This window comes from Channa argus, chromosome 7 (genome assembly GCF_033026475.1).
Source record: "Channa argus isolate prfri chromosome 7, Channa argus male v1.0, whole genome shotgun sequence".
NCBI classification, from domain to species: domain Eukaryota; kingdom Metazoa; phylum Chordata; class Actinopteri; order Anabantiformes; family Channidae; genus Channa; species Channa argus.
The window spans coordinates 26772039-26798207 of NC_090203.1; the positions used below are offsets into that span (position 1 = coordinate 26772039).

At 40.6% G+C, this 26169-nt stretch overlaps 2 protein-coding genes across 3 annotated transcripts in view; both read left to right on the forward strand.

Moving 5' to 3' along the window:
• Positions 1 to 6473, forward strand: part of LOC137130646 (oxysterol-binding protein-related protein 10-like) — a 61346-nt gene extending 54873 nt beyond the window's left edge. For both annotated transcript variants that reach the window (XM_067511053.1, XM_067511052.1), the window contains exon 12: positions 334 to 6473. In XM_067511053.1, coding sequence (XP_067367154.1) covers positions 334 to 378 — 45 coding nt within the window. In that variant the 3' untranslated portion in view covers positions 379 to 6473. The remainder of the gene's footprint in view (positions 1 to 333) is intronic.
• A 3349-nt stretch (positions 6474 to 9822) lies between these two features.
• Positions 9823 to 22100, forward strand: ggctb (gamma-glutamylcyclotransferase b). Its single transcript, XM_067511899.1, has 5 exons — positions 9823 to 10148; positions 10219 to 10364; positions 10465 to 10597; positions 19606 to 19789; positions 22011 to 22100. The coding sequence occupies exons 1-4, from the start codon at positions 10038 to 10040 to the stop codon at positions 19768 to 19770; spliced, it is 555 nt and encodes a 184-aa protein (XP_067368000.1). The 5' UTR covers positions 9823 to 10037; the 3' UTR covers positions 19771 to 19789; positions 22011 to 22100.
• Positions 22101 to 26169: the final 4069 nt, after the last annotated feature.

Sequence of the window (26169 nt, forward strand, 5' to 3'; positions counted from 1 at the left end):
ATCAAGAAAGTGAGTTGTGAGATGTTAGACATCTTGTAACGAGTATAGGGATAATATACATACTGTATTTCCAAGGGGACCGATGGACAAAACTACACTAACTAAACCTTAAGGAAACATTGTCCATTTAGTTCTTCTTCTGGAGCTTTCAATCATATCGCACAATCTTTAACAAATGCAAATTGCCAAAATGTTGAGGAATTGGAGAAACACAACTTTTCATTTTTTCCAGGAACTTGCACATTCTGCACATGCAGATGATGTAATATGAATAAAACTAAATGGACCTTAAAATGCCGAATGCTGTTAACTCCTGTGTGTGTTTGCATTTAGGGTGAAGGCTGGGTGTACTACAACCCTCTGTGGAAAGCTCACTGATCAGGAGCCTCCACTTCCAGGCAACAGGAAGTGTGGCAGTCAGGGTCAAGGCCTGGCCACAAACATATGAAGATGGACAGACATAAGGATTGGAGTTGGTGCAAATGGGGCTTTTTGAGCCAGTACAAGAGGTGCCAAAGACTACCAAAAGAAATTTTAAATACTTACAATGCTGTTCAATCAGAAATGTGTTTGTTCATATACGAAGTGAGATTTATCTTGTACAAGTACAGAAAACTTTTGAGATGTCTGTGTTCAGAAAGAAGATACCTACATAGGAGGACACAACGGAGCAGACAAACCCCTGTAAACAACTACTGCCCCTTTCACATTTTAGTTGTTTGCAGAAACTACAGGTTTTGCACAACTCACTGTACAATATAGTGTTAACAAAAATGCATAGTTGTGTTTTCATGTTCAGATGTATGTTTGTAAGAATGAACGGATAATCTACTTTGCCATTTTGAAAAATACAATACTGTACACACATTTGACTGAATGTAGAGAGCAGGGTACAGCCTGGCTGACTTAATTTGAAGCTGCTTCCCACTGAGCTTATCTTCAAAGCTGAGCAGACACTGGGCGATTGTTATTAATCATGTGCTATGTGTTACCTCACAACTTAATAGAAGTCATATGACAACTTCATATGACAAACTTTGTTGGCAAAGAATCTTTCTTATTTATTAGAGGAAGGATCATCTTCAAAACACTTTTTATCATATAAAGGTTCAGTTTCACTATGTTTCAATCAGAATCTAAACTTATGTTGCTGTTGACAGTTACTTGAAATTCAACTTTGCCCTGTTAGACCAGTTGAATATCGCAGTGGAACATCAATCAAAAGGTGAAATGCTGTTTTAGCTTTAAAGGATAAGGCAGCACAAAAAAGCTAGTCACTTTCCTCTAGTGAGGTGTGTGTTATAGATGTTCCAGACTAACATGTAACCATTGGATTTTACTGTTTTGGTAGTACAGTGCCTAGAAAAACTAATCAGCCCACCTGGAGGTTTTCAGCTCTTATTAACATTGAATCCCGGTCCATGTAATTTGCCTTTTGACAGAAAAGTGAACAAAGGGCGAGCAGGCAGCCTCAGTGTGATGGTGAATGTCATTTACCTCATTTACCAGATTTGACTGCATTCCAGTTTAAAATCTACTGTAGTTTACCATAACAATACCAGTTCTAGTCAGGTAAGATACACCAGGTTTTTCTACTGGGAACTCAGAAATTCTAATTCGGAGAACAAATGTAATTCACCAAGAGTATAAAAGAGAAGGAGTGAGTGAGCAGAAACAAGGAAGATGCAGGCACTAAATAATCAACACAACTAAGACATCAGTCTTAACGCCTCTCAAATAACTCACTAAAACCACCAGAGGTGCTGGTGGTTTTAGAGGCACATATTTAGTTAAATGGAGACCTGAGTACTGGGAATCTGTTTGAAGGATTGTGGTATAAATCCAGATCTATATAGTTACTGGTTTGAAAAACTACACCGTGAAGACAAAAAACTCCAATCAACCCTGTGAAAAGATTAAGTCACGGAACATTTCTTGGAGTACAGCTAAATCCATCATTACGAAGGGGAAAGAACATGGCACAGATATACGTTTGCCTGAAGCAGGTCTTCCTCAAAAAAACAAGGACACTATCGTTACAAGAGTTACAAGTTTCTGTGGTGGTCGCGTTCAGATAGTTTAACCCACATGGAGAACACCAGACAAGATTTCAATAAGTAAGTTTAAGACTGGGAACACAGTCGCAAGCTACTAACCACTTTCCACGAAGCTCATCATAGGGTTAATGAATTCTACATAAATTTGAAAACTTGATTAGTCAGATTTCAGTGGTCACTCAGCAAACCAACTTACATGTTTATCCAATCAAAGTCATAATTGTTCCGCCACCTTCTTACAATAAAGAATTATTTGAAAATTAGTTGTCAATCAAACAGTGCAGCTGCTCTCAAGCTCGATGAGCCAGTGGTCATAAGTGTTGCTAAATTAGCGGCTTTGTATTCAAACTCCTCTAGGGACTTTTTTCAAAAAACTACACTCCAATAATATGTGCTGAACAGACTCCTATAGACTACGATGCAGGTATAACCCAGCTAAATGTTTATTTTATGAAGTTAGTGGTCAGGTCCTGTGTGCAGAGTTTCTGCCCAATGTTCCTCCATGTCAGTCTTAAGAAAGAATTAAGTAAAACTCTGTTTATACTGACAAGACAATCTGGAATGAAAGGGGGCAGCAGGCTAATACACAGTGGGTATGCAGAACAGGTGATTATGGGGAGAGACCACGGCAAGAAGGCAAACAAAGGAATGGTAGAGGAATAACTGAGTGAGTACAGCAGAGTGAGGACCAGTTTGAATTTCTACCATTGAAGTAAGGACATTTATACAAGGTGAGGATGGTCCACACATTCTCGTAGCACTTTAAAGGTCTGTTTGAGGTTTAACACTTGTTATTAGAGATAGATTTAGGTTAAGGTTGTGGTAAAAGGTTAGTGTTAGGCATTTGGTTGTGATGTTAAGGTAATTAGGTTAAGGTAAGGGTCTAGAGAGGGTAATATGGCAATGAAAGTCCTGACAAGATTAGAAATACAATTTAATTACTACTGATTTCTGCTTCTCAAAAAACTCAGAGTTGATTTGTTTGTCTTAAGAATGTAGTTTTTGACCAGAATACTGACTCAAGTATCTGGACTAGATGTAGGTGTATTTATACTACAATCTTTTAAACACATTCACTGCACTTCTTGAAAACCAACTTGCTGCATCAGTGATAATTCAGGATGTTATTTTCATATGTAGTTAATTTGAATTACTTTGATTATTTTGTTAAAAAAAAAAAGTGAAAACTTCCATGGTGAGTGAAAACTTTTGATAGGAACTGTGTGTAAATGCAGTCTTTAAAAATGTTTAAATGTTTCACATTTCTATTACCCAACCTTACCCTAGAGTCTTCTGTTATAGTGAAAGCCTGTTAAAAAAATATAATGCTGAACCTTAAGACATGCTCGGTTAGCATTGTTAGGTGGAAATTCACCTACAGTATTTATTTGATGGTATTTAGTCGATTTATTTGTGTCACATTTTTGTGTATATTTAAATTTATTTTAGAACCCACGTGAAAAGAATGCGAGAAAAGTGGTTATGGTAAATGAGGGTTTATTAAAAGAAGGCAAGCAAACAGCAAATCACTCCAAATGAATAAGTAAAACAGCAGGCCGGCAGCGACTCCAGAAACCCTCCAGGAGGGGCGCACTGGGGGCCGGAACTCCCATGGACCAGCATCTACCAGGACGAAACCTGGCTCTGACTCAGTGTTGGTTGGCTTCAGAACTGGTGTAGGAACAAGCAGGGTGTTGTCCAACCCAGAAACAAGACTGACATCAGCCAGGCCAGAAACAGGACTGGGACCAGGAACAGAAGGGATGTCTGCCGAGTTGGGGACTGAACCGGGAGGAGAAACAAGGAGGGGAAGTGCGTCGAGCTGCGGCCGACCTCAGCGCCAAAACAGGAACTGGACGAACAGGAACTGGATGAACAACACTCACCAGGAACAACTAAGTTGGAGTTCAGTGACATGCTCAAGGACACTTCAACATATGTCTGGAGGTGCCGGAGATCCAACCAGCAACTGGGGGATTGGTGGATGACCACTCTACCTCCTGTGCCACACTCGCTGCAGTATAACAGGGAAAGGGACAGTTTAACAAGGGGTAGTTAGGGGTGGTCAGTGCAGGGTTGCAGGTGATGGTGTTGACCTGGACGGGGCCCTTTTGGACTGCAGGCAGTGTCGACCCGCTCAGGGACAGGAGCTGAAGTGGTGGCAGGAACAGGCGGGATGTCGGTCCAGCCAGGAACAGAGGCAGAAACAGGAAGTGCGTCGGTCGAGCCAGGAATAGAGGCAGGAACAGGCCGGGCAGCAGTTGAGCGAGGGGAGGGGTGTCCCGGTTTACCCCCATTCCCAGGCAGGCTGCTCAGAAAAGGTCGGGAACAGACAATTTGTTCCATACGTATGATCTTGTCCCTGCGTGTATCTGGGTCTGTTGACTGCTCAGAAGTCTCTATGAGGTGGGAGAGGAGGCTCATAATGACTGCAGTGTTTGCCCAGGTCCAAAACCAGTTCGTGAGACAAGGGGGAGTTGGTTGGCTGAGAAGGCGATTGGACCCATAATACTTGGCAGACCTTGGTTGTGCAACTGCTTTCTTGGCAAGCTCAGGAACAGACACCGACTCAGAGACTGACAACGAACCAGGGGCTGCGATTGCATTGGTAACATGGAGAGCGAGGACAAGGACAACAGTTGCAGCAGTGTCAGTGACATGTCGGGAAGCAGGAACAGGCTGGACTGGCGGGGAGGCCGGAACTGGTTGACAACAAGCTGAGGACTTGACGGAAGGTTGGTCTTAGGTTTGGACTTTCTTTTACGTTGAGGACCCACTACCGGAGAGCAAATTACTAGCAGAGTACCCTTAAAACCGTTCGATAAGTGAGGCTGGTTATCAGACTGTAGCCTGAGAAACATTTATAAAATACAGGGCAGACATTTACAGAATTATAAAGGACCAAACCTACACAGTGAAAGAGTGAAATAATTTAACTAAGAGGGGGGCTGCACATACAAAATAAGGGTAAGATCCAAAACAATACAACTAAAGACTGCATACAAGCCAGGCTGCAATAAGCAAACAACCAAGAACTAAATGAATAAACCAAACCTCAGAACAAAACGTAAGTGGAGGAGAGTCCAAAAGCAAAAGTCTGGCTGAGCAGGGAAGTCAGGAGTCCATACGACAGGAAACAATGTAAATGAGCACAGAAAGTTTGCTGGAAGGCTTATTGTCAGGGATTTGGGGAGAGACAATCTGGGTTTAAATAAACAGGGCCACAGGTGAAAGCAATCGAAATTAATAAGGTGGGTAAAGAAGCTAAAGACACAGCAAGTGGTGCTGAGAGACCACAAAATAAAAGCCAGGGGCAGGAAGTAAAGCTGGGGAAAGTCAAGCCAGGAAAGTCCAGGAACCGGGATTGTGACATTTGGATTTGGTCTCTTTCAATTCAAAAATGTTAAAACCAAGATTTAAGACGAGCCGGCTAATTTATGGCGATGAACCTGGCAGTTTTACTGCCTATAGAAACGGTGGGGTTTGCTGTTAGTGCTTCACACCACTGCTTGATGTGTTAGCTTTACAGTAGTTGTACTATATTTTATCTCTGAGATTTCCCTATTTTGTTAGTCTGTAACGTTGATGTCTGTGGTCATAAACAACAGATTAAAGAGATTTATAGAGATTTCTATCCATTCTTATTTAAATGTTTTGATCTTATGTTTGACTCACTGATATAAAGTTTATCTTGAGCTGGACTACTGCGATTCTCTCTGTAATAAACCAATGAGGTTTCTTCTGTTTTACCTCCGACAAGGTTTGTCCAAACAAAAGCATCAATTTAAAAATTAGGCCTCAAAGAAAGTTGCAGTTTTTCTTGAATTTGCAACCTTTGCATGTTCTATTCCTCAAATGTGGCAAAAGTGATGGTCGACATGGATGACTGAGCCTGGTGAGTATTTGCTATTTCTACTGTAACTGGACAACGTAGATATGTTTGTCGCGAGGACATCAGGAACACTACACTTCTTATTGGAATAGCAAATTGTGATATTTTTTTACTGATCTATATATGAGACATAGCTGACTTCACCATAAAACAAACAACCCTGAATTATGCTCACAACTATATGTACTGAGTTGCTCTTCAGGATCTCAGCTTAAAACACATTTTCTGTCTTCAGTCTTATTGCAGAAGTAAGTTTATAAATTAATCGATTTATAAACTTACTCATTTATCTGCTAAACATCATTTTAGTTCAAATTTACTAAATGTCTTGATTTGGAACGACTGCAGTGTCATTACATAGCTGTAACCAACTACACAGCTAAACATCTTGTTCTACATCTGACCATGTAGTCAACAAACCTATGCAACACTTGACTGTAGACACTAGTCCAAAGTGGGAATGGGCCCTGACATTAAACTCTGTATTTGTTTCAAATAAAGATCTCTTATCAAACCTGTTGTGTCATCGTTGGCTGGATGCTTCTTCGTGGCTCATCACATGGTCGTCCAGACAGTAAAACACAGAATGAGATGAAAGTAGTATCAGCTAAATCCCCTTCAAAATATAAGTAAACTTAATGGTAAATGTTCTCATAGTAAATTAAATAAATCAAATATTATTATTAATATACAGTACGCTAATGTTGATATGTTCTATGACAATACATCTTGTAAGTTGATTTGTTTCTGGTACTATGATTGATTTTGTTTTATTATATCATAAGATTGAAAGTAAGTCAGAGACAAGAAAGGTATGTATGAGCCCACCAGGGTTTCCTCTTTTTTTGTTCATGTTCTGTATTGTAAGCTTAGTTAGATTAAGAAGCGTATATATAAGTGTGCTTGTGATGTCATTGATGACGTCATTTAACTGCCTTTGGAGTTTACCTTTTAAATTTGCTTAAACAGTTGTTGTAGAACAATGTATATAGAAAGTTTGTTACAAGAGAAGCAGTTCATCTCAGCTTTTAGAAAGAACAGACAAAGCTATTAGAAATTTGAGTTCAGCTATTAGACACACGGTTTCTCACCTTGTTAGGTGGAATTGATTTGTGAACGTGTTTGTGAAATTACTATTCATAAAAGTGTAATGTAGAATTACCCCATTATCCGCTAAGTTGAGAAACGTGGAATTCAAAAAATGTTCAGTGTTCATCATACAATGATCTCTGGATTGGATAATTGTTGGACCACCGGATACAAGTAAGATCACCTTTACAGGTATAATATTAGTATCCAAAATGTAATAAACACTTCTTGTCATGGTCCCAGTGCACTTCCTGTTCTTGGACTTTTATTTTGTGACTTCTCCCCACTTTCTGTGCCTAGTTCTGTTCCTCGGCTTTATGATCGTTATCCCTCATTGTTTGCACCTGCTCCTCTCACTTTATAAGTCCAATCTTTCCCACACTTTGCTGCCAGATTCTTGTTGTCAAACTATCAGTCAACACTCTTAGCAAACGTGACTCTTGCAATCCTGACTTTGTATTCTGGACTGTGCATTAACCTTTGGTCTGAGGTTTGGTTTATGTTTGACCCCGTCTCCTAGTTGTTTTTTTTTCTGTGTCCATTCCTAGTAGCTCTTGTTCTTTTGTCTGCAGTTTTGTGTAGTTGATTATTCCTGCCCCTTCATTTCTGTTATGTCTTTTTAGTTATTTTGTTAATGTTAAACCTCGTGGCTTTGGTTTGTGTATTTTAGTTTCCTATGTTAACCGTGAAGATTATGTTCTGTGTTGCTTGGTCTTTGTTTAAACTTTTACATTAGTGTTTAGGTTTCTTTTGGTTAAGATTCTCCAGTGCTGTTTTCACCCACACTCCAGTTTTTTTTAGTAGTTTCCTGTGTATTATGTAAAAATAGTTCCCCCTAGTTTTTTCCCTGTGTTCATTTAGACTTTATTCTTTCATGTCCTAGCCTTATCTGTCCCTGAGCCTTATTTGTCCCTGAGCCTTTGTTGTGTTTATTTTGGTAAATTCTGTTCCCCTCTTGATGTCGACATTAGCTCTGTCATCTTATCTTCTATTAAGTAAACTCCCCTTGTGGTCTGGTCCTGTGGATTGTTTTGTCTTAGTCTTATCAGTTCTGAATCTGGTTTCTCGTACCCTCCTGTTAGGAGCGATTTCCGTTTGCCTTTTAAGTTGTTGTCAAAAGCTTTTGTTGGACTCATCCCTCACAGTCTCCTCACTTGGGTCCACCCTTAACCCAAACCCTGATACTTCTAGTATTAGTCCAAGCCATACCTGAGTAAAGTAGTAAATTAAATACATTATATTTGCTTTTCTTTTTCAATGAATGAGTCCAAAAAACTTCTGCCTTTAAGCTAGAAGGTTGCTGGTTCACATCCCCGAATTACCTTGGCCTTCTGTGTGGAGTTGCATGTTCTCCCTGTGCTTTAGTGGGTCTTTAATGGGAACTCTGGTTTCCTCCCGCAGTCATTGGTTACTCTAAATTTCCTAGATGTGGGTGTGAATGGTGTGAAAGTAGGATGACGCCAACACTCATGGCCAAGAGATAGATTGGACACCTGTCCAGGGTGAACCCCATCTTGTGATTTCCTGCACACATTGCTATTGGTGTGATCTTTGTTGGAAGATCCGTACTGGGGAAGGGGATCAATGGTGTTAAAGTTGCATGTTGATTGTTGCATGTTCAGTAACATTTCTTCTAACTAACATGGAACACCTGAGTTTGATTTCCTTTTTAGATGGTAACATGGTTTTGTATTGGGGTTTATTTAATTTGTTTTCCCTTTATCTAGTATTAGCATGTACAATAAAAAAAAAATCTTAATTGAAGTCACATTTTTTGCAGTGAACTTTAATGGGTTTAAAAACACTTGAGCACACTGGTTGAACAGTTAAACAATTAAATGCAAAGCTTCCCTCGAAAGGCAGAAAAGGCTGTCATCTAGTGAGCAAAACCAAGAAGCACCATTACTAACAGTGTATGAACACTAAAAGGGCTCTGAACTTTTTTAGCTTAATTACAGTTCAAAATGTCCAAGCAAGTTAACAGCTTCCTTAATGACTAAGTGATAGTGTAAATCATCAGGACAGAAGGGTCCTGATGATTCAGGACTTACAATCATTAAGACAAATATTTACCTTCCATTTTTTGAGTTGGTAAATAATTACATCATTATCATCTGCACTGCACAAATGTCATAAGTAGAATAGTCTGGTTCCTTGAGGCCGGTGTTGCAGTGTAAAGTCGGTACAGCCCACATTGGTAGGTGAGTAGTGAAGATGACTGATGTCATGGACTACGGGCTGTAAGAGACTGTAAAGTGAATAAAAATGACGTTCTGTACAACTAAACTGCCAAACACTGACATTTTTATAGTGAACGTAATTAGTTAGTGATTATGTTCTGATCCAACGTATTTCGTAAGTGACGCAAACAGTACTTTTATCAGGCTGAAGTGAGTCACCAGAAGGTGATTGGCGGGTGCAGGACTACAAAGCACCAGCCAAACTCAAGCCAAAGACCCGAGATTCCAGAGCCCCATATCCGGTTAGGCCCAGGCCAGAAACCCACAGACGGTAATAACACCGTAGTCACACACTGGACATGTAACTGCAGGATCGCATATAAACGAAACCAAAAATACGTTGGCTGATACTATTTTATTATGTCACTTACCTATATGTCAACAATGTCATTATGTTCACAGAAACGGTGATGGGGTTAAAATGACGTCATTTCGTTGTGAAAGTATTTGGGAAAGGTTCGGTGTTATAATCTGTGTATAGTTCAGTGCTGTTGGCTCAACAGGCAAACCGTGTATTGTGAGTGTGAATAGGGCTCAGCAGCATTGGGGGGATTAGCATGAGAATGGTGTGTGAGTGCTGGAAGGCCAGTACTTCATTTCTGACAGTGCAACTCCTGCTCTCTCCCCTCAACCCTGTGCTCCTTCAAAGGATCAGCTGTGGCTCGCCTCACCTTTCCACCTCTTTCCTTGCTGCTCATAATCTTTGTCAGCTCAACCATCCTTGTTCTCATTTTCCTCTTGGCAAAATCTGGGGACAATATGGACAAAAATCACACCTTCCTGTACTTTGCATATGGCAGCAACCTGCTGAAGGAGCGACTCCATCTCAAGAACCCTTCTGCAACAGTCCACTGTGTTGCTCGACTAAAGGTACAGTCTGATGTTATAGGCATCAGTGGTGTTTTCTGAACTCTATACAAGGTTTTTCTTTTTTTGTCAGGACTACAGGTTGGTGTTTGGGAACTATAAAGGTCTTGCCAGTGACCGGTGGCATGGAGGTGTGGCCACCATAGAGCACAGCCCAGGGGATGAGGTGTGGGGTGTGGTGTGGAGGATGAACATGTCTGATCTGGAGTCTCTCGACAGGTAAAGTTTTATTTAACCAATTTCTATAATGGCCTCTCCTGGATTCCTCGTGAAGCTGATGTTCATGTTTTAATGGGCGTGCGTGTGTGTACACATTCAGTCAAGAGAATGTGATGTTAGGTGCATACAGTCCTGTGGAACTATCAGTGAAGACAAAAGGCCAGGAGCTCAGCTGTCGCACCTACATAATGAACAGCTGTGTGTATGCCCCACCGTCTCCACAGTACCTACAGGTAAGACTGCTTCTCCTGCATCTTTAATGTAAATCCTTAAATCTCAGAGACTGAAATGTAAAGCTTATGTAAATGTAAAATACTCTTAGATGGCTGCAAATGCAAATTATTACTTTTCACTGTTGTGAAAGAAAATCACATAGGAGGGTTACGTTCAGTGGAACTAACAACTCAGACATCTGAAATGAGACAAAAGGCAAAACCATGTCATGTGAAATATGTAGTAGCTATATCTGTCAGATACACTTAGTGATGTCATAAAGCAAAATAGAGTGGAGTAGAAGTGTGTGTGTGTGTGTGTGTGTGTGTGTGTGTATCTATATATAAAATAGAAGCACTAACTCAAATTTTAATTAAAGTCCCCATCAAAAGTATTTGAATGGCATGGACAAAAATGTATTTGACATACATTTGAGATCCACAAATTGAAATTTAGCTTTCATATGCTAGCATTTATATCTGGACATATTAAACCATATAGTACATAGCAGCTTTTGTATCAGATCAACCAATTTTTAAGTGAACAACTGTATTGGATAATATACTGTAGTGTTAATGTAAATTCTCTTGATGTTTTCCAGGCTTTTACTGCAGCCTCCATCAGTTATTGTTTGTTTGGGGCAGGGGCTCTCTCTCTCTTTAGTCTCCTCTGCTGAGTGGCTCGGTTTATTGGTGGATTTTGATACCTTCACTCCTGTTCCATGGATGTTATTGATGATGCCACTGACTGTTGCTTTTGAGTTTTTCTTCACAGCTCTCAGTGCCTCTGTCATCAGATGTTATTTCCTTTACTAACCTGTTCTGTGTATGTTGCTCAGTGTACCAGTGCTTTATTGTTTTAAGACGTCCCAAATTGTTGAATTAGCTGTGCTCTGTTTGTGGAATACCTCTGAGTGTTTTCCTTCTTTTCTCAGATCCAAAAAGGGTAACTTTCTCACTTAGACAGCTCTAGGGTTTTCATATTGATTTATCCTTTGTATCAAAGGATAAATCAATATTGTACAGTATGTACAGTATTCACAGGTAAAAGTCAACGCTAAATCTAAGCAAAGTCATTTAGAACATTACATTGTTTTAACAAGAAACACCTACCAGTCATATGTTTCAGTACTTTTGCTCTCTTTTGCGATTTATACAAAAGGTGCAATGTTCTAAGTGTTTTAATACTGGGGTTCAATCCAATCTAAGTGTAAATCATACAGTGCACCCAGAAAGTATCCCCAGCGTACATTTTGTTATGTTTCAGCCTTATTTCAAAATGGATTAAATTCCTTATTTTTCTCAAAGTTCTACATCATTACCCCATAATGGCAACATGAAAGAAGTTTGTTTGAAATTTTTGCCAATTTATAAAAAATTAAAAAATAAAAGTAATCACATGTACATGTTTTCACCGCCTGATTAATACTGTGATGTAGCACCTTTGCGCCGATTACAGCCTCAAGTCTTTTTATGTAAGATGCTACAAGCTTGGCACACGTCTTTATGGGCAGTTTCTCTCATTCTTCTTTGCAGTACCTCAAGCTCCAGATCTCTTCAAGTCTGGGCTCTGGCTCGGCCACTCAGGGAAATTCAAAGAGTTGTCCCATAGCCACTCTGTTATCTTGACTGTGTGTTTAGGGGAGTTGTCCTGTTGAAAGATTAATAGTCGCCCCAGTCAGGTCCAAAACACCCTGAAACAGGTTTTCATCAAGGATGTCTCTGTACATTGTACATTTTTCCCTCAATCCTGACTAGTCTCCCACTTCCTGCCGCTGAAAAACATCCCTACAGCATGATGCTGCCACCACCACGCTTTACTGTGGTATTGGCCAGGTGGTGAGCGTTGCCTGGTTTCCTCCAGAAATGATGCTGGGCATTCAGGCCGAAGAGTTCAATCTAATTTTATTTGTCACGGTCGGAGAGTCCTTCAGGCGGGCTGTCATGTGCCTTTTACCGAGGATTGGTTTCTTTCCGGCCACTGGAGTGCTGCAGAGATTGTTGTTCTTCTGGAAAGTTTCCTCTCTCTACAGAGAAACTACTGTGAGCATTGGGTTCTGGATCACCTCCCTGACTAATGCCCTTCTCTCTCAATCACTCAGTTTGGCCAGGCAGCCGGCTCTAGGAAGAGTCCTGGTGGTTTCAAACTTGTTCCATTTATGGAGGATGGAGGCCACTGTGCTGTCTCAGAGGTCTACAGACAATTCCCTGGACGTCAAATTTAGGTTTGTGCTATGACATGCACTGTTAACAGTGGGACCTTTATATAGACAGGTGTATGCTTTCCCAAATCACGTCCAATAAACTGCATGTTCAACAGGTGGACAGAAGTTGTTGCTGTTGTTGTTTTCTACAAGTTGTAGAAACATCTCAAGGATGATCAGTGGAAACAGGAGGCACCAGAGCTCAATTTTAAGTGTCATGTCAAAGGCCATGAATACTTATACACATGTGTGTTGTTTTTTTTTTTTTGTTTTGTTTTTTTAAATCTTTCACAAAACTTTGCAAAAATTCAAACAAACTTCTTTCACGTTGTCATTATGGGGTGTTATCTGTAGAACCTTGAGGAAAATAATGAATTTGATCCATTTTTGAAATAAGGGTGTAACATAACAAAATGTGGAGAACGCTAAACGCTGGGAATACTTTCTGGATGCACTGTTCTATCAAATTAAAAGTGAAATTCTGAATTGTTTTCTTACTTTAAATTAGATTTTAATATTGAACCCAAATAAGCAAACAAAAAATAATTAGCTTTGCTATTCCAATTTGTTTGAAAGGGGACTGTATGTACAACCTTTTAAGTAAATCTACTTGTTTTGAGATCTATTTTCAGCAGCAGAATGTAATATTCATATCTCTTGTGAGTATTTGCAGCAGTACTTTTTGTTTTGGACTAAGTCAGAATACAGTGTTTGTGTTCTTAGTATCATAGTTTTAATAGTTTTTGGACACAATGCAGCTCACTCATAATACAATACAATCCACAATGTGTTCAGAATGTTATGAATATAAATAAGCTGGACAAAATATTAGCAACACTTCTCGTTATAATTTAGTACAGATGAACATATCTGTTTACATTGTGCAAGTGGGTGGCAGTGGCTTATTTGGGGGAGCAACTACCTAGCAAGTGCGGGGTTTTGGGTTTGAGCCCTAACTCCCCCTGGCCACATGTTGAAGTCTCCCTGGGCAAGACACCGAACCCCTAAACAGCCCAACCCCAGCTGTTGAGAATGCGCAAGTAAATGAATTTGTCATATCTGAGGGTCTGTCCCCATCCTGGTGCAATTGGGGTAGCTGGTGTTAGTAAGGGTGTTCAGCATAAAAACCCAAGCCCAGCAAACATGCAAACCAATAATCCACTGTGGTGACCCCTAGCTTATGCATTCGGCCTTTAAAAAAAACATTGCTGCATTCTATAATTTTGTGTTTAAAGTCCAAACTGACAAACAAGTGAAACATTTATGCAACACAGAACTTAGTAACGGATTAAAATGCAGAGTTCCAGTGGACCATAGCAGCTCATATGTCAACACAGAGTTAAAGGACAGGATGTAGTTCCTGGTTTACTCAGCATTGTATTTTTTGAATGTGTGTTTTGTGCCAAAGAAGACCCTTTAATGTTCTGAATAAAGATGACAAAAGGATACAATCATGAATTAGGTCAGGTCATCATCATCATCTATTCACTCGCACCCATTTCTCTCTGAGAAGCATCTGGAACAGGCATCAGTCTGCTTTCAACCCTCATCACCTGACTGTTTGATCAACGGGTCAGAACAGTCATGACACATTGCCTCTGCCATGCTACGTTGTACAGATCTGTTTGTAAGCTTGTTAAAATACCAGATAGTTCTTTTGCACATGTGTGAGCTCCAAGCAGGCCCCAGATTCAAGCAGCATGTCTGTGGCTTTGTGGTCTCAGATTTGTCTTCTATAGTGTTTAGTATGTGCAAGTGTCCTCTTCATTCTTCCTTCTGTTATGCTGGACATTGTCTCTATGTGAGCTGCTACAGATGATGAAATATACCATGATTTTTAAATATGGGAACTTTGATGTAGCCACATCTTTGTAGACACTGACTGTTATACTGCTTTCCCCTTCCTAATTTATCCTAAACGTGACAATGACACATCCACAAATATCCATAAAGTAAATGACATAATCTCCCCTGTCCAATAGGGGCTGTACTGACTCTCTGTACTAGGGCTGCAGAGGGTGCAGTTGTTTGCAGTCCTAGTTTGCCAACTGCACATGTGCCAGAGAAGTAAAGCAGTCGCTAATGTTATATATCAACGGCATGTAACATTTATTTTAACTTGACACTGGTCATGTGAAGCACAAATAATGTTTTATTCCTTTCACTTCTCAGGATTGTCTATTCAAACACCTCGAAAGACAATTACTGTTGTTGCTACTTTCCAGAGTTGCTAGTGTCTTAGAGAACAAGGGTGGAACATGTCTGTGTCCATATACAGATGAGGGAATGTGGAAAGAATGAAGTACTCTGAGCCGGTACACACTTGCGTACCTGCAGAACACAGTATAAATCCATCTTAAGGAGGTGGTAGGTGCGAAGTTTGAATTATCAGCACAAGTGAATTGGTGCAGCCGCCTTTGTTGCAACAAGGTAGTGACCAAGAGTTTATATATTGTATGGCCCAAAGACTATTTTCTTATGTTAATTTAAAAAAAATGTTGGATCACAAACTACTTAAGCAGTAAAATTCATGTGCAGAATATAATGAATATGTATCCTTTACTTTAAAGCCCCAAATGTACTGTGGTTGAGACATGTATTTACAACAGCAGACAGTGCCTGCAAAGACATGACCAGCTACCCTCAGTTACCAGTCGACTAAAACCTAAACCCATGTTTAGCTTCTCTTTGTTTCATAAAAGGGATTTACGAGGACACTGGAGAGGACACTGGAGAGGACACTGGAGAGGACACTGGGTTTCAAATTTTCACTGTGTGTAAAGTTAGCAACTTTGCACATTACCTAATAATTTATTAGCAGTTTTGACACTATTTTCGTGGGATAGCTACTAAACATGAGCTGTTAAGTGGGCTTGAGTTTGATTACTAGCAGTAGGCACTTTTTTAAGGAAAGGCCTGTGGTGGTAACCTCTCACACACAGGTTTAATTAATATATTTAATGATTCAGTCGGATGAGACACGTGAGTGACGGACAAAAAAAAACACACCGAAAAAATTATCTGTGTAAACGTCTTTAAATTCTCTTTTATCGCACTTGGTGGAGGTATCACACTGTGTTCTCTGAGATTAAGCTCGTAGAAATGAATCGCTCTATAACATACTAGAATGTCCTGTTAACCTGTATAACTGTGATGGTTAGCTGTTAATTATTGTCAAAAACTAGAACTGGTTAAATTTCCCTTGAGAAATTTTTATTGAACATTTCTATTTTTATTGTCTTAATATTCAATTATTTGGGCTGCACAGTGGCAGAGTGGTTAGAGCTGCTGCCTCACACCTAGAAGGTCACTGATTCGAATCCTCAGGTGGCTGCAGTCTTTCTGTGTGGAGTTTGCACGTTCTCTTGTTTTCCTTCCACAGTCCAAAGACATGAACGTTAGGTTAATTGGTGACTCTAATTTGACCATAGGCATAAATGTGATTGTGAATGGTTGTCTGTCTGTGTATGACCCGGCTTTCCATCCACCCACAACCCTGAACATAAGTGGTTAAGATAATGGATGAATCGATAGACTCTGTTATTCTAAACTTACATTAAAATAAACATTCAGTACTTGCAACAGTTCTTTTGTTAACTTGCTGCATTTGCCATGTTAAAATGATGCAGGTTATACTATATTTTATAGGCAAACCTACCTATTATGCAAACATAATAATAATGCTAATGATGAAACATACATTAAGCTGGTACCAATGTTATTTCATCATCAAAAGTAACAAAAATGTCCAAGGAGTGCATGAAAACATTACAGTAAAATACTAGTAGTATACTAAAAATAGATAAAATTGCATCCCCCTTGATAAATTCATTAAAATTAACTAATTAATTGTGATGAAGGAACATTTGTAATAATTGTACAAACTAATTGTGTTATTTAAACAAAAATCTTTTATTTGTTTTCCTAGTTTTGCAATTTAAGAGAATACAAAGTTTTGTACTGTCTCCAGCAGAAATGATTTAGTGTAACAGAATGTGGTTATTTATTAAGTCATCTTCCCATTGGCTGGGGGGAATGTGGAGGCCAAACCTCCAGTCCAGCTGACCAGGGACTTATTATTACTAATTTTATATTAAATCTTCTTTTCCTTTCGGCTGTTCCCTTTCAGGAGTCTCCACAGCGAATCATGTGTCCTCTGCATCCTCTTCACTCACACCAACTAACTTCATGTCCTCCCTCACTACATCCATAAATCTCCTCTTTGGTCGTCCTCTAGACCTCCTGCCTGGCAGCTCCAACCTCAGCATCCTTCTACTGATATATTCACAGTTTCTCCTCTGAAAATGTCTGAACCACCTCAATCTGTCCTCTCTGACTTTATCTCCAAACATCTAACATGAGCTGTCCCTCTGATGTCCTCATTCCTGATCCTGTCCATCCTTGTCCCTCCCAAAGAGAACCTCAACATCTTAAGCTCTGCTACCTCCAGCTCTGCCTCCTGTCTTTTCTTCAGTGCCACTGTCTCTAAGCCGAACAACATCTCTGGTCTCACCACCATCTTGAACACCTTTCCTTTCATTCTCGCTGATACTTTTTTTTTTATCACACAACACACCTGACACTTTTCTCCACCTGTTCCAACCTGCCTGCACTCGCCTCTTCACCTCTTTTCCACACTCTCCGTTGCTTTGAACCGTTGACCCTAAGTACTTAAAGTCCTGCACCTTCTTCACCTCTGCTCCCTGTAACCTCACTGTTCCACCAGGGTCCCTCTCATGGACACACATGTATTCTGTCTTGCTGCGGCTAAGCTTCATTCCAGTTTTCCAGAGCAGACCTCCACCTCTCTAGATTTTCCTCCAACTGCTCCCTGCTCTCACTACAAATCACAATGTCATCTGCAAACATCATAGTCCAGGGAGATTCTTGTCTAACCTCATCTGTCAGCCTGTCCATCACCACAGCAAACAAGAAGGGGCTCAGAGCTGATCTTTGATGCAGACCCACCTCCACCTTGAACTCCTCTGTCACACCTACAGCACCTCACCACTGTCTTACAGCTCTCATACATGTCCTGCACCACTCTAACATACTTCTCTGCCACTCCAGACGTCCTCATACAATACCACAGCTCCTCTCTCGGCACCCTGTCAGACGCTTTTTTTAAATCTACGAAGACACAATGCAATTCCCTATGACCTTCGCTGTACTTCTCCAACAGCATCGTCAAAGCAAATACTGCATCTGTTGGACTCTTTCTAGGCATGAAACCATATTGCTGCTCACAAATGTTCACCTCTGCCCTTAGCCGAGCTTCCACTACTCTTTCCCACAACTTCATTGTTTGGCTCATCAGCTTTATTCCTCTGTAGTTGCCACAGCTCTGCACATCTCCCTTGTTCTTAAAAATTGGCACCAGTACACTTCTCCTCCAGTCCTCAGCATCCTCTCACTCTCCATGATCTTGTTAAACAAACTAGTCAGAAACTCTACTGCCACCTCTCCTAGACACTTCCATACCTCCACAGGTTTGTCATCAGGACAAACTGCCTTTCTACTCTTCATCCTCTTCAACGTCCTCCTCACTTCACTCTTACTAATCTTTGCTACTTCCTGCTCCACACCTGTCACCTCTTCTACTCTTCGTTCCCTTTCGTTTTCCTCATTTATCACCTCTGGTCAAATACCTTTTCTGGAAGCACCTCCAAACCAGCCAGAGTCTGTCTCAGCTCTACACTGAAAAGTACACAACATTCTTCCTTTTTCAACTTCCACCACTTCATCCTCTGCTCTGCCTTTGTCTTCTTCATCCATAACCACTAACAACATTGAACATCACACCTTCAATTTCCAGCTTCAGACTCACGAACCTGTCTAATTCTCTTTTCACCTCTAGAATATTCCTCACCAACTCCTCTTTCAGGATAACTCCTACTCCATTTCTCTTCCTTTTCCACCGGCACCCTATAGGTCAACAGCACCGGTGGTGGTCGTTGTTAACCCAGGCCCTGATCAATCTGGTATGGAAGTCAGATTCAGTGTGAAAGTCATGAATCGCATGTTTAATTTGGCATGTGTTTTACGTCAGATGCCCTTCCTGACACAACCTTCTGCATTTATCCAGACTTGGGACTTGGAAGACACTGGTTTTGTGTCCCCTTGTGGTTGCATTACAAATTTTATATTAAATGGTAATGTTAAAATTATTATCTGGATATCTACATGAGGAAAATTCTCTGTCTACAGATTTCCATTTCAGATTTGGGAAACTGAACATCTTTTCTGGACCCATTTTGGAGGTCAATAAGCATCTAAAACAGACTCCAAACAAAGGTATCTGTGACATATTATAGATGTCTACTAATGTCCTAAGTAAGTAAAGTAAAAGTTAAGTAAGTAAATAAAAGTAAGTTTGGACATCAGTCAATGTCCAGTATAAGTTCTGTATTTAGACTTTTGAGGCATCCGTAGAAATTGCTTATAAATACGAAGACCCTCTTTTAGAAGTTTTAATCAGAACTTCTGTGTTGTACTCTGTTCCTAAGTGAACCTCCTTCTAACTAACCTGCCTGATGTGTTTGGATTCTGCCCATGGTTTGTTTCCCTTTCTGTACATATTATTGTCATTGTCACAGCCACGAGGATGTGGTTTTTGAGGTTTACCTTTGATTTTTCAAATGATACTTTTAGTTTAAACAATCTCCCTTCCACTCACTGAAACTCAATGCTGCTGACGGCTCAGTGTTAAACATCAGTTTGCTGGGAAGAAGTGTATAGATTTGGGGCCATTTGTGGGTGCTGTGAGCATTTCAGTGACTATATTTTAGGAGCTGTCAACAAATTCAGCTTCATCAACTACTGCAGGTGATTGTGATGGGAGCAGAGCAGAACGGTTTGCCAAAGGACTACCAAGAGAAGCTGAGAGCCATCAAGACCAATATGTATGAGGGTCCTCTGCCCATGATGGCTGAACTGGAGAAAGCCAGAAGAAGAGCCAAAGAGATGACCAACCTCTGCTTTGATGCCTGATGATGCAGCAGAATCCAGGGTTAGGTCCTCACACCACAGGACTCAACCTATTACTGTAGCTTAGCATGTTCAGCTAAGATAGTTGCTTCATGTGTACTTGGTTGCAGGAGTCTCAGTGGCCACTGTTAACAACTGAACTAGATCCATGGTCTTTCTCCACTAGAGCTGTTGGGACACGATAGAAAACCATTACAGGTTTACACAGTAAATGCAGACTGTTGACCTTTACATTCCAGCAGCCAGGCTGTAGGGGGCAGTGCTATGCTGCAGACAGGAACAGGCAATGTGGTTACAGTAATGAGAACATTTGTAGTATAATCTAAATAGTTCCATATACTTCAGAGGGTCATTAAAACATTAGAACCAAAAAAACTCACCACTCCAGAGAGTTCATGTTCATACAAGTCAGTTAGGATATTTACCTTGTCAAGGACAAAAGTATTTTTCCCCACAGTTGTTTTTACAACTACAATTATTTACTTCACTTTTTCTTTATAATCATAAAATTCCTCTCTGCTATGATTGTAACCAGAAAGTCTGTCCTGCAAAGTGTTGCGTGAAGCTTCTTGAAGTATCTGATTCAAATCTCACAAGTTAAATACAATGCCAGGAAGTGGTGGAGTGTATGGAAACTTTTGACCCTTAAATATTGTGACCAAATAAATAAAAACTGAAAATAAATTCTCTCTGCTGTTATTTTAAAATGTCTTATCATCAGAACAAAGCAGTTAAACCAAGTGAACTAAGAGATGAAATATACACCAGTCATTACATTATGACCACTTGCCTATTGACTAGTTCCCTCTTTTGCTGCCAAAACACCCCTGATCTGTTGAGGCAAGAAGTCCACGCGGTGGTCTCTGGCATCAAGCTGTTAGCAGCAGATCCATGTCCTGTAAGTTGTGAGCTGGGGTCTCTAGGGACCTCGGGCTTGTTTTTTAAGAACCCCCCACAGATGCCCGATTAGAGCAAGATCAAATCAAACTCGTATTTCTCAAACCACACTTGAGCCATTTTTACGATGTGGCAGGCTGAATTATCCTACTGAAAAAGGCCACTGCCATCAGGAAATACAGTTTCCATGACAGGGACTTGGTCAAGCAAGGACCACGCAGTCAAATCTGATCAAAGGAAGAGTTTATTGAGAAAAATGTATCATCTGTTCAGTAGTATCTGTTGAATAGAACCCCGTGATAGATGATGACACAGGTCGACATCTCTAGTGAGGTTTTAGAGTGATGGCTGCAGTCTGAGACCATGGTCCAGGACAACTGCAGTTTTGGGAAGGGTTCAAGCAGGCCCTATGGAGACAATGGAGTTAGTAAAATCTAACAGGAACATTTAAGGGTGGTGGAGTACAAAAACTTAACCCTTTAATGATCACGACAGGAGGCAGTGTTAGACGTGTGGTCGTCCTCCAGAACTCCAGATATTAATCTCTATTTAAGTAGGTTGTATGTGTCAAAGTAACCTGAATGGCAGGATACGCTGTTTTCCAGCAGAACAGTCTCCTCTGGCATGCCTTTCTCCCAAACTGCGTCCTGGTGCAATGTCTCCCACAGGTAGGCAATGCATACACACCTGGGCATCCACCTGATGTAAAGGAAACATGATTTGTCAGACCAGACCACCTTCTTCCGTTGTTCTGTGGTTTTGGCAGTGGACACAGGTCAGCATGGCCACTGATCATCCCACATGCATCCAAGACCATTGGCCGCCCATGACCCTGTCGCCGGTTCACTAGTTTTTTTTTTTTTGGATGTTCTTGGTCTGCAATGGTCAGGTCCTGACCATTGCAGACCAAGAACATCCCACAAGAGCTACACTGCTGGAGTTGCTTTGACCCAGTAGTCTAGCCATCCAAAATTTGGCCCATGTAAAAGTTGCTCAAATCCTTACGCCTGCCCATATTTTCTGCTTCAAACACACCAACTTCAGGGACAAAATGTTAATTTGCTTCCTAATATATCGCGCACACTTCCAGGTCCCAACGTAATGAGATAATCAATGTTATTCACTTCACTTCTTAATGGGCATAATATCATGGCTGATCGGTGTTTATTAAAACCAAATGTTTGAAGGTTTGAAAAACTGAGTTGGAATTAATTTAATTAATTGAATCCTCAGCTGTATATACTGTAAAGAGTATGAAGTGTTTCCATCTTATGAACTAGTTTTAGATAAAGTCATCTGTTTGCTGTTTGCTGAATCACCCTGAATCACTCTGTTTTTTTTTTTAGGAAGACCTGTTCAACTCAGCCTGAATACTCACAACCAGGATGGTTCTTGCCCCACCCAACTTATCATTTCATATATATGGCAATAAAGCTCTATTCAGTATTCTGCTGACATGGTGTTTGTTAGCAAAGAAGTTAAATAACCAACACAAATGTTTCTCCCTTAAAAAAATGCACATACCAAACACAAAAAAGTTATTCACATTTGTGTGTCATTGTATTTATATGTTGTACTGTCTGATAGCTGTGGGGAGGAATAACCTGCGATGGTGCACCGCCTTACTCTGGAGGGTCTGCACCTCAACAATAGATTTAACTGGTCCAACAACACTGACGCCCTGTACAGGAAGGGCCACAATTGTCTCCACCTGTTGCGGAGACTGAGGTCCTTTGGTGTGTGCAGGGCACTTGTTGAACACCAAGCAGATCTGAACTTGCTCCTTTTGGATCTACATGTACAACCTCAAATTTAAAAACGTTGGTGAGGATTTGTAAAACCTAAATAAAAATGCAATGATTTGCAAATCTTGTCAAACCAAAAACCCTAAAACATAAACAATGTATTAGATGTTGAAACTGAAACAATTTACCATTTCATGGAAACAAAAAAGTTGGAAGCGGTGCTACAAAAGGCTGGAAAAGTAGGTGCTGCTATTTATGTTTTACACATCCTACCAACTTTTTTTCAATTGAGGTTGTACATAAATTCCATTAACCTTCCCTCTGGGATCGCTACATTAAAATATTTTTTTTACTAGCTAAAAAAAATGCCTCCACATGACACCACTTAGAGGAACCTTTGGTTCAGTTTATGTCATTTCGTTGCTTGACTAGGGAGATTATAATCATAGTCAACCTGCTTTTCCAGAGTTTTTTTAAGCTAAAAACAGATAAATATTTTAATATAGGGATGTCAGAGGGCCCTTTAAAAGCTATCGGAAGGTATGAAGGAACATATTTGATTACATTCTACTTTCCCCCCACAGTGTTAAACCTGCTGTCGAACTATTCAAGTCATTTAAAAAAGATAATTAAGACCTTTACTTGCTTGTTAGCAGTGGAGTGGGGCATTGTTAGACTGGCTTGGAACACTGGTCTCACTGTAATGACACAGGTAGCTACAGTATATCCACAGAGCAGCAAGTGCAGTGGCCAGCTAATGGGGGCTCTCCAGTGCAAGCATTTAGCATGAGGAGCTGTGGGTATACAATACTCTCTCAACTTGATGGGCCAGTATCGTGTCTGTCTGAGCTTTTCCCCAAACCTGATCTGCTGAAATGGTTCACTCCAAAGGGTGAAGAATGTACAGGTTGACATAAGACTCCTTCTGTGACGGACAGGTGTATGAATTTGATGCAGCGTTTCCTGGGTAGATCACCTCAGGCACCATGGTCTCCCTGTGCCTTGCTGTAACCAAGACAACTCAGCATGAATGTGTGGTCCCTGGCCCTGCAGCACTTAAGAATCACTATGGCAGGGAACATATGTAGACCACTGCCTCATGTGTACTCCGACCTACTCTGGGCACAGTGCCCGATCCAACTTTGCCAAAGAACCAACTGTGTGCATGCCAGCACACATGCAGACAGGCTTTCCCTTTGGTAAAGTCACAGGTCATAGGCCGATAGGACAACAATTCTCCATTAGACTTTATGAACCCACCGGCCTCAGGCCCAGCAGAGAGTAATGAGGTTGATGATATGATGTTGAATGTAAAAAGTACAAAATGGTGTTGAAATTAACAGGAAACTCTCACTGAATCCAAATTATCTACAATATGCACCATTGTGTGTGAGAGAGATGGATCCTTTTCCTCCTTATGACATGTCCAGAAGTGCATATGAACTGGGCTCTGCAGGTGAACTGAACTACACTTAACACTCCCAGTGTAGACAGAAACGCAGCACTGGAGCTTCTGCTGTCACTCTGCTAATGTGTCGCTCATACTACACTGTCTGCATAGACACAGCATCCTGTATAAAAACCAGAAGATCTCTTGCCTTTAGGGGCCTTGAGGCGAAATAACACCTTATAAGAAACAGAACAGTCTGTGTACACAAGATTTCACATGTATATCACACATCTTAAGAGGAATGTTGTAACCTGATGATCATCACCAGAGTCATGTGTCACATCATCAAATTTGTCTTGCTGTTGTAAGAGTAATAATAAGGTAATCTTTTATTTTTATACGACAAAGCTGCTAATAATGTCCCTGTGAATCATAGCATCTCTGAAGATGTGTAAATACAGACTGTGCATTGACACATGCAATAGGAGCAACCTATACACCTTCAATGTGCCTGGGGGAGTAACTGTGGTCAAACACGTGCTCAGATTTGTGTTTTATGCACAACACTTAAAAGGATTATGTTGCTCTTTTAAAGACACTCAGCCTTATGCAGTAGCGATCTTCTCATTTACTTTTTCTATTTCATTCGCATATCAGACAAATCCTTGTCAATTGCAAAGTAAACAAAGAAAAACAAACAGACTTAACTTTTGGTTCACTGATGGTTTATGTAAAAGTAATCTGTGTGTGCGTTAATGCAGTGATGGATGTTGAAGGGTGTCAGAGCAGATGGAGTCTTTTGCTCAGTGATGTCTATACAATCGAAGGAGACTCCCCACTGTCACAGCTGAGTGTTCGAAAGGCCACTACAGTGCAAAGAGACTGTTCTGGTTTATGGAAAGTAGACACTGTAATTGCCTCCTCGAGGATCAGAGCCTTGTAAAAGTCCATGTCTGTTGAAAAAACATGTCCCTTCTGCCCCCTTCTGAGCTGGGCTGCTCCCCAGAAACCTCCAGAAAAGCCGTCTTCACTTCACACACACAAGAGCTGTGGCAAAAACCCAAATAAACACACATCCGAGACAGAGCGCTGTCCTGTCTGTGAAGACTAATGCAAAACAGATTCTTCTCTGCTGTCCAGCTGCAGCTCACATTCATAAACACTGGAGACTCCCATCAGGCTTCTGCCACACAGGCCAGGACCTACAATGAAATTAAACATTCATTCAGCTGTCAAGTTTTAATGTTGTGTGGCTGCCTGGCTCTGATGACCTGTGTGTACCTCAACAGCTGCTTTTTACAACATGTAAACTGTCTCCGTGAGACATTCATTCCATGTACCAACAAGTCAAAAATTTGAAAACTAAATGACTGAAATGAATTAACATTACCACTGACCAAACTAAATGTTCTGCCCTTATATAGCACTTTTCTAACTGTTGGCACTAAAAGCACTTCACGCTGCTTCTTATTCACTTATTCACACTCACACTCACACACCAATGGGGGAGTTGCTATGCAGCTGGCCAACACTCACCGGGAGCAACTAAGTTGGGGTTTAATGTCTTTGACATGTGACTGGAGGAGCCGGGGATTAAACCAACAACTGTGAGATTGGTGGACAGCCGCTCTACCTTCCTGCACCACAGTTGTCCCTAATTAGTAGATTTTAACAGTGAAACAACTCTCACTGGTGAGTGACAGAACTGTTTACATTCACATTCACTCACAGTAAGTGTTTTTAATTGCATTTTACAAAGCCACAGATCTTAATCTGGTAACTCTGTGCTAAATAGACTAGTAAGTTTTTGCTTGATAGAATGGTGCTAACACTGTGTTACTAACTAACCGAGAGCACTTTGTAACTCCGCTGCTCTGCAGCTCTGTTGGTCTGTTTCTATAAAACTTCTTGTTAAATCTCGGCTTAGCCAGCTGAATCCCACCTTCATGATTTGACAGTGCTGGACTGTCAAAATATATTCATTCTAACTGGAATTAAACAGCAGCACCTTCATTCTGCGTGTAGAATGTGTCAGGAGAGATTACTGAAACACAGACTAATTGAATTCTTGTAGGGCGAACTGTCTGAATTTGTTTAGTTGGGGGCTACAGAGCCGTTAATGTCTTTAAGCCAGATTCTTCTCTCATATTTGAAGTTTTCTTAAAATAAGACCACTGTTTTTCTTCTTTCACACTGTATTCATTCAGCTTGTTCCATCACTTCATGAAACAAAAAACAGGTTTCCTGTGCTGTTATTCTCCCCACAGTCCTAAATGCTGATAGGCCTGTGTGGGGTGGACTCACCAACAGTTAAGTGGGGCACAGCAAGAGACTGCACATGGACCATTACACAACAAGCAGAATCACCAT

Bases quoted from the DNA above. Each gene is read 5' to 3' on its own strand.
- ggctb (XM_067511899.1), top strand. From the start codon at position 10,038: ATGGACAAAAATCACACCTTCCTGTACTTTGCATATGGCAGCAACCTG. The intron at 10,149-10,218 runs GTACAGTCTGAT...TTTTTTTGTCAG, and splicing joins ACTGTGTTGCTCGACTAAAG to GACTACAGGTTGGTGTTTGG. The intron at 10,365-10,464 runs GTAAAGTTTTAT...GTACACATTCAG, and splicing joins GATCTGGAGTCTCTCGACAG to TCAAGAGAATGTGATGTTAG.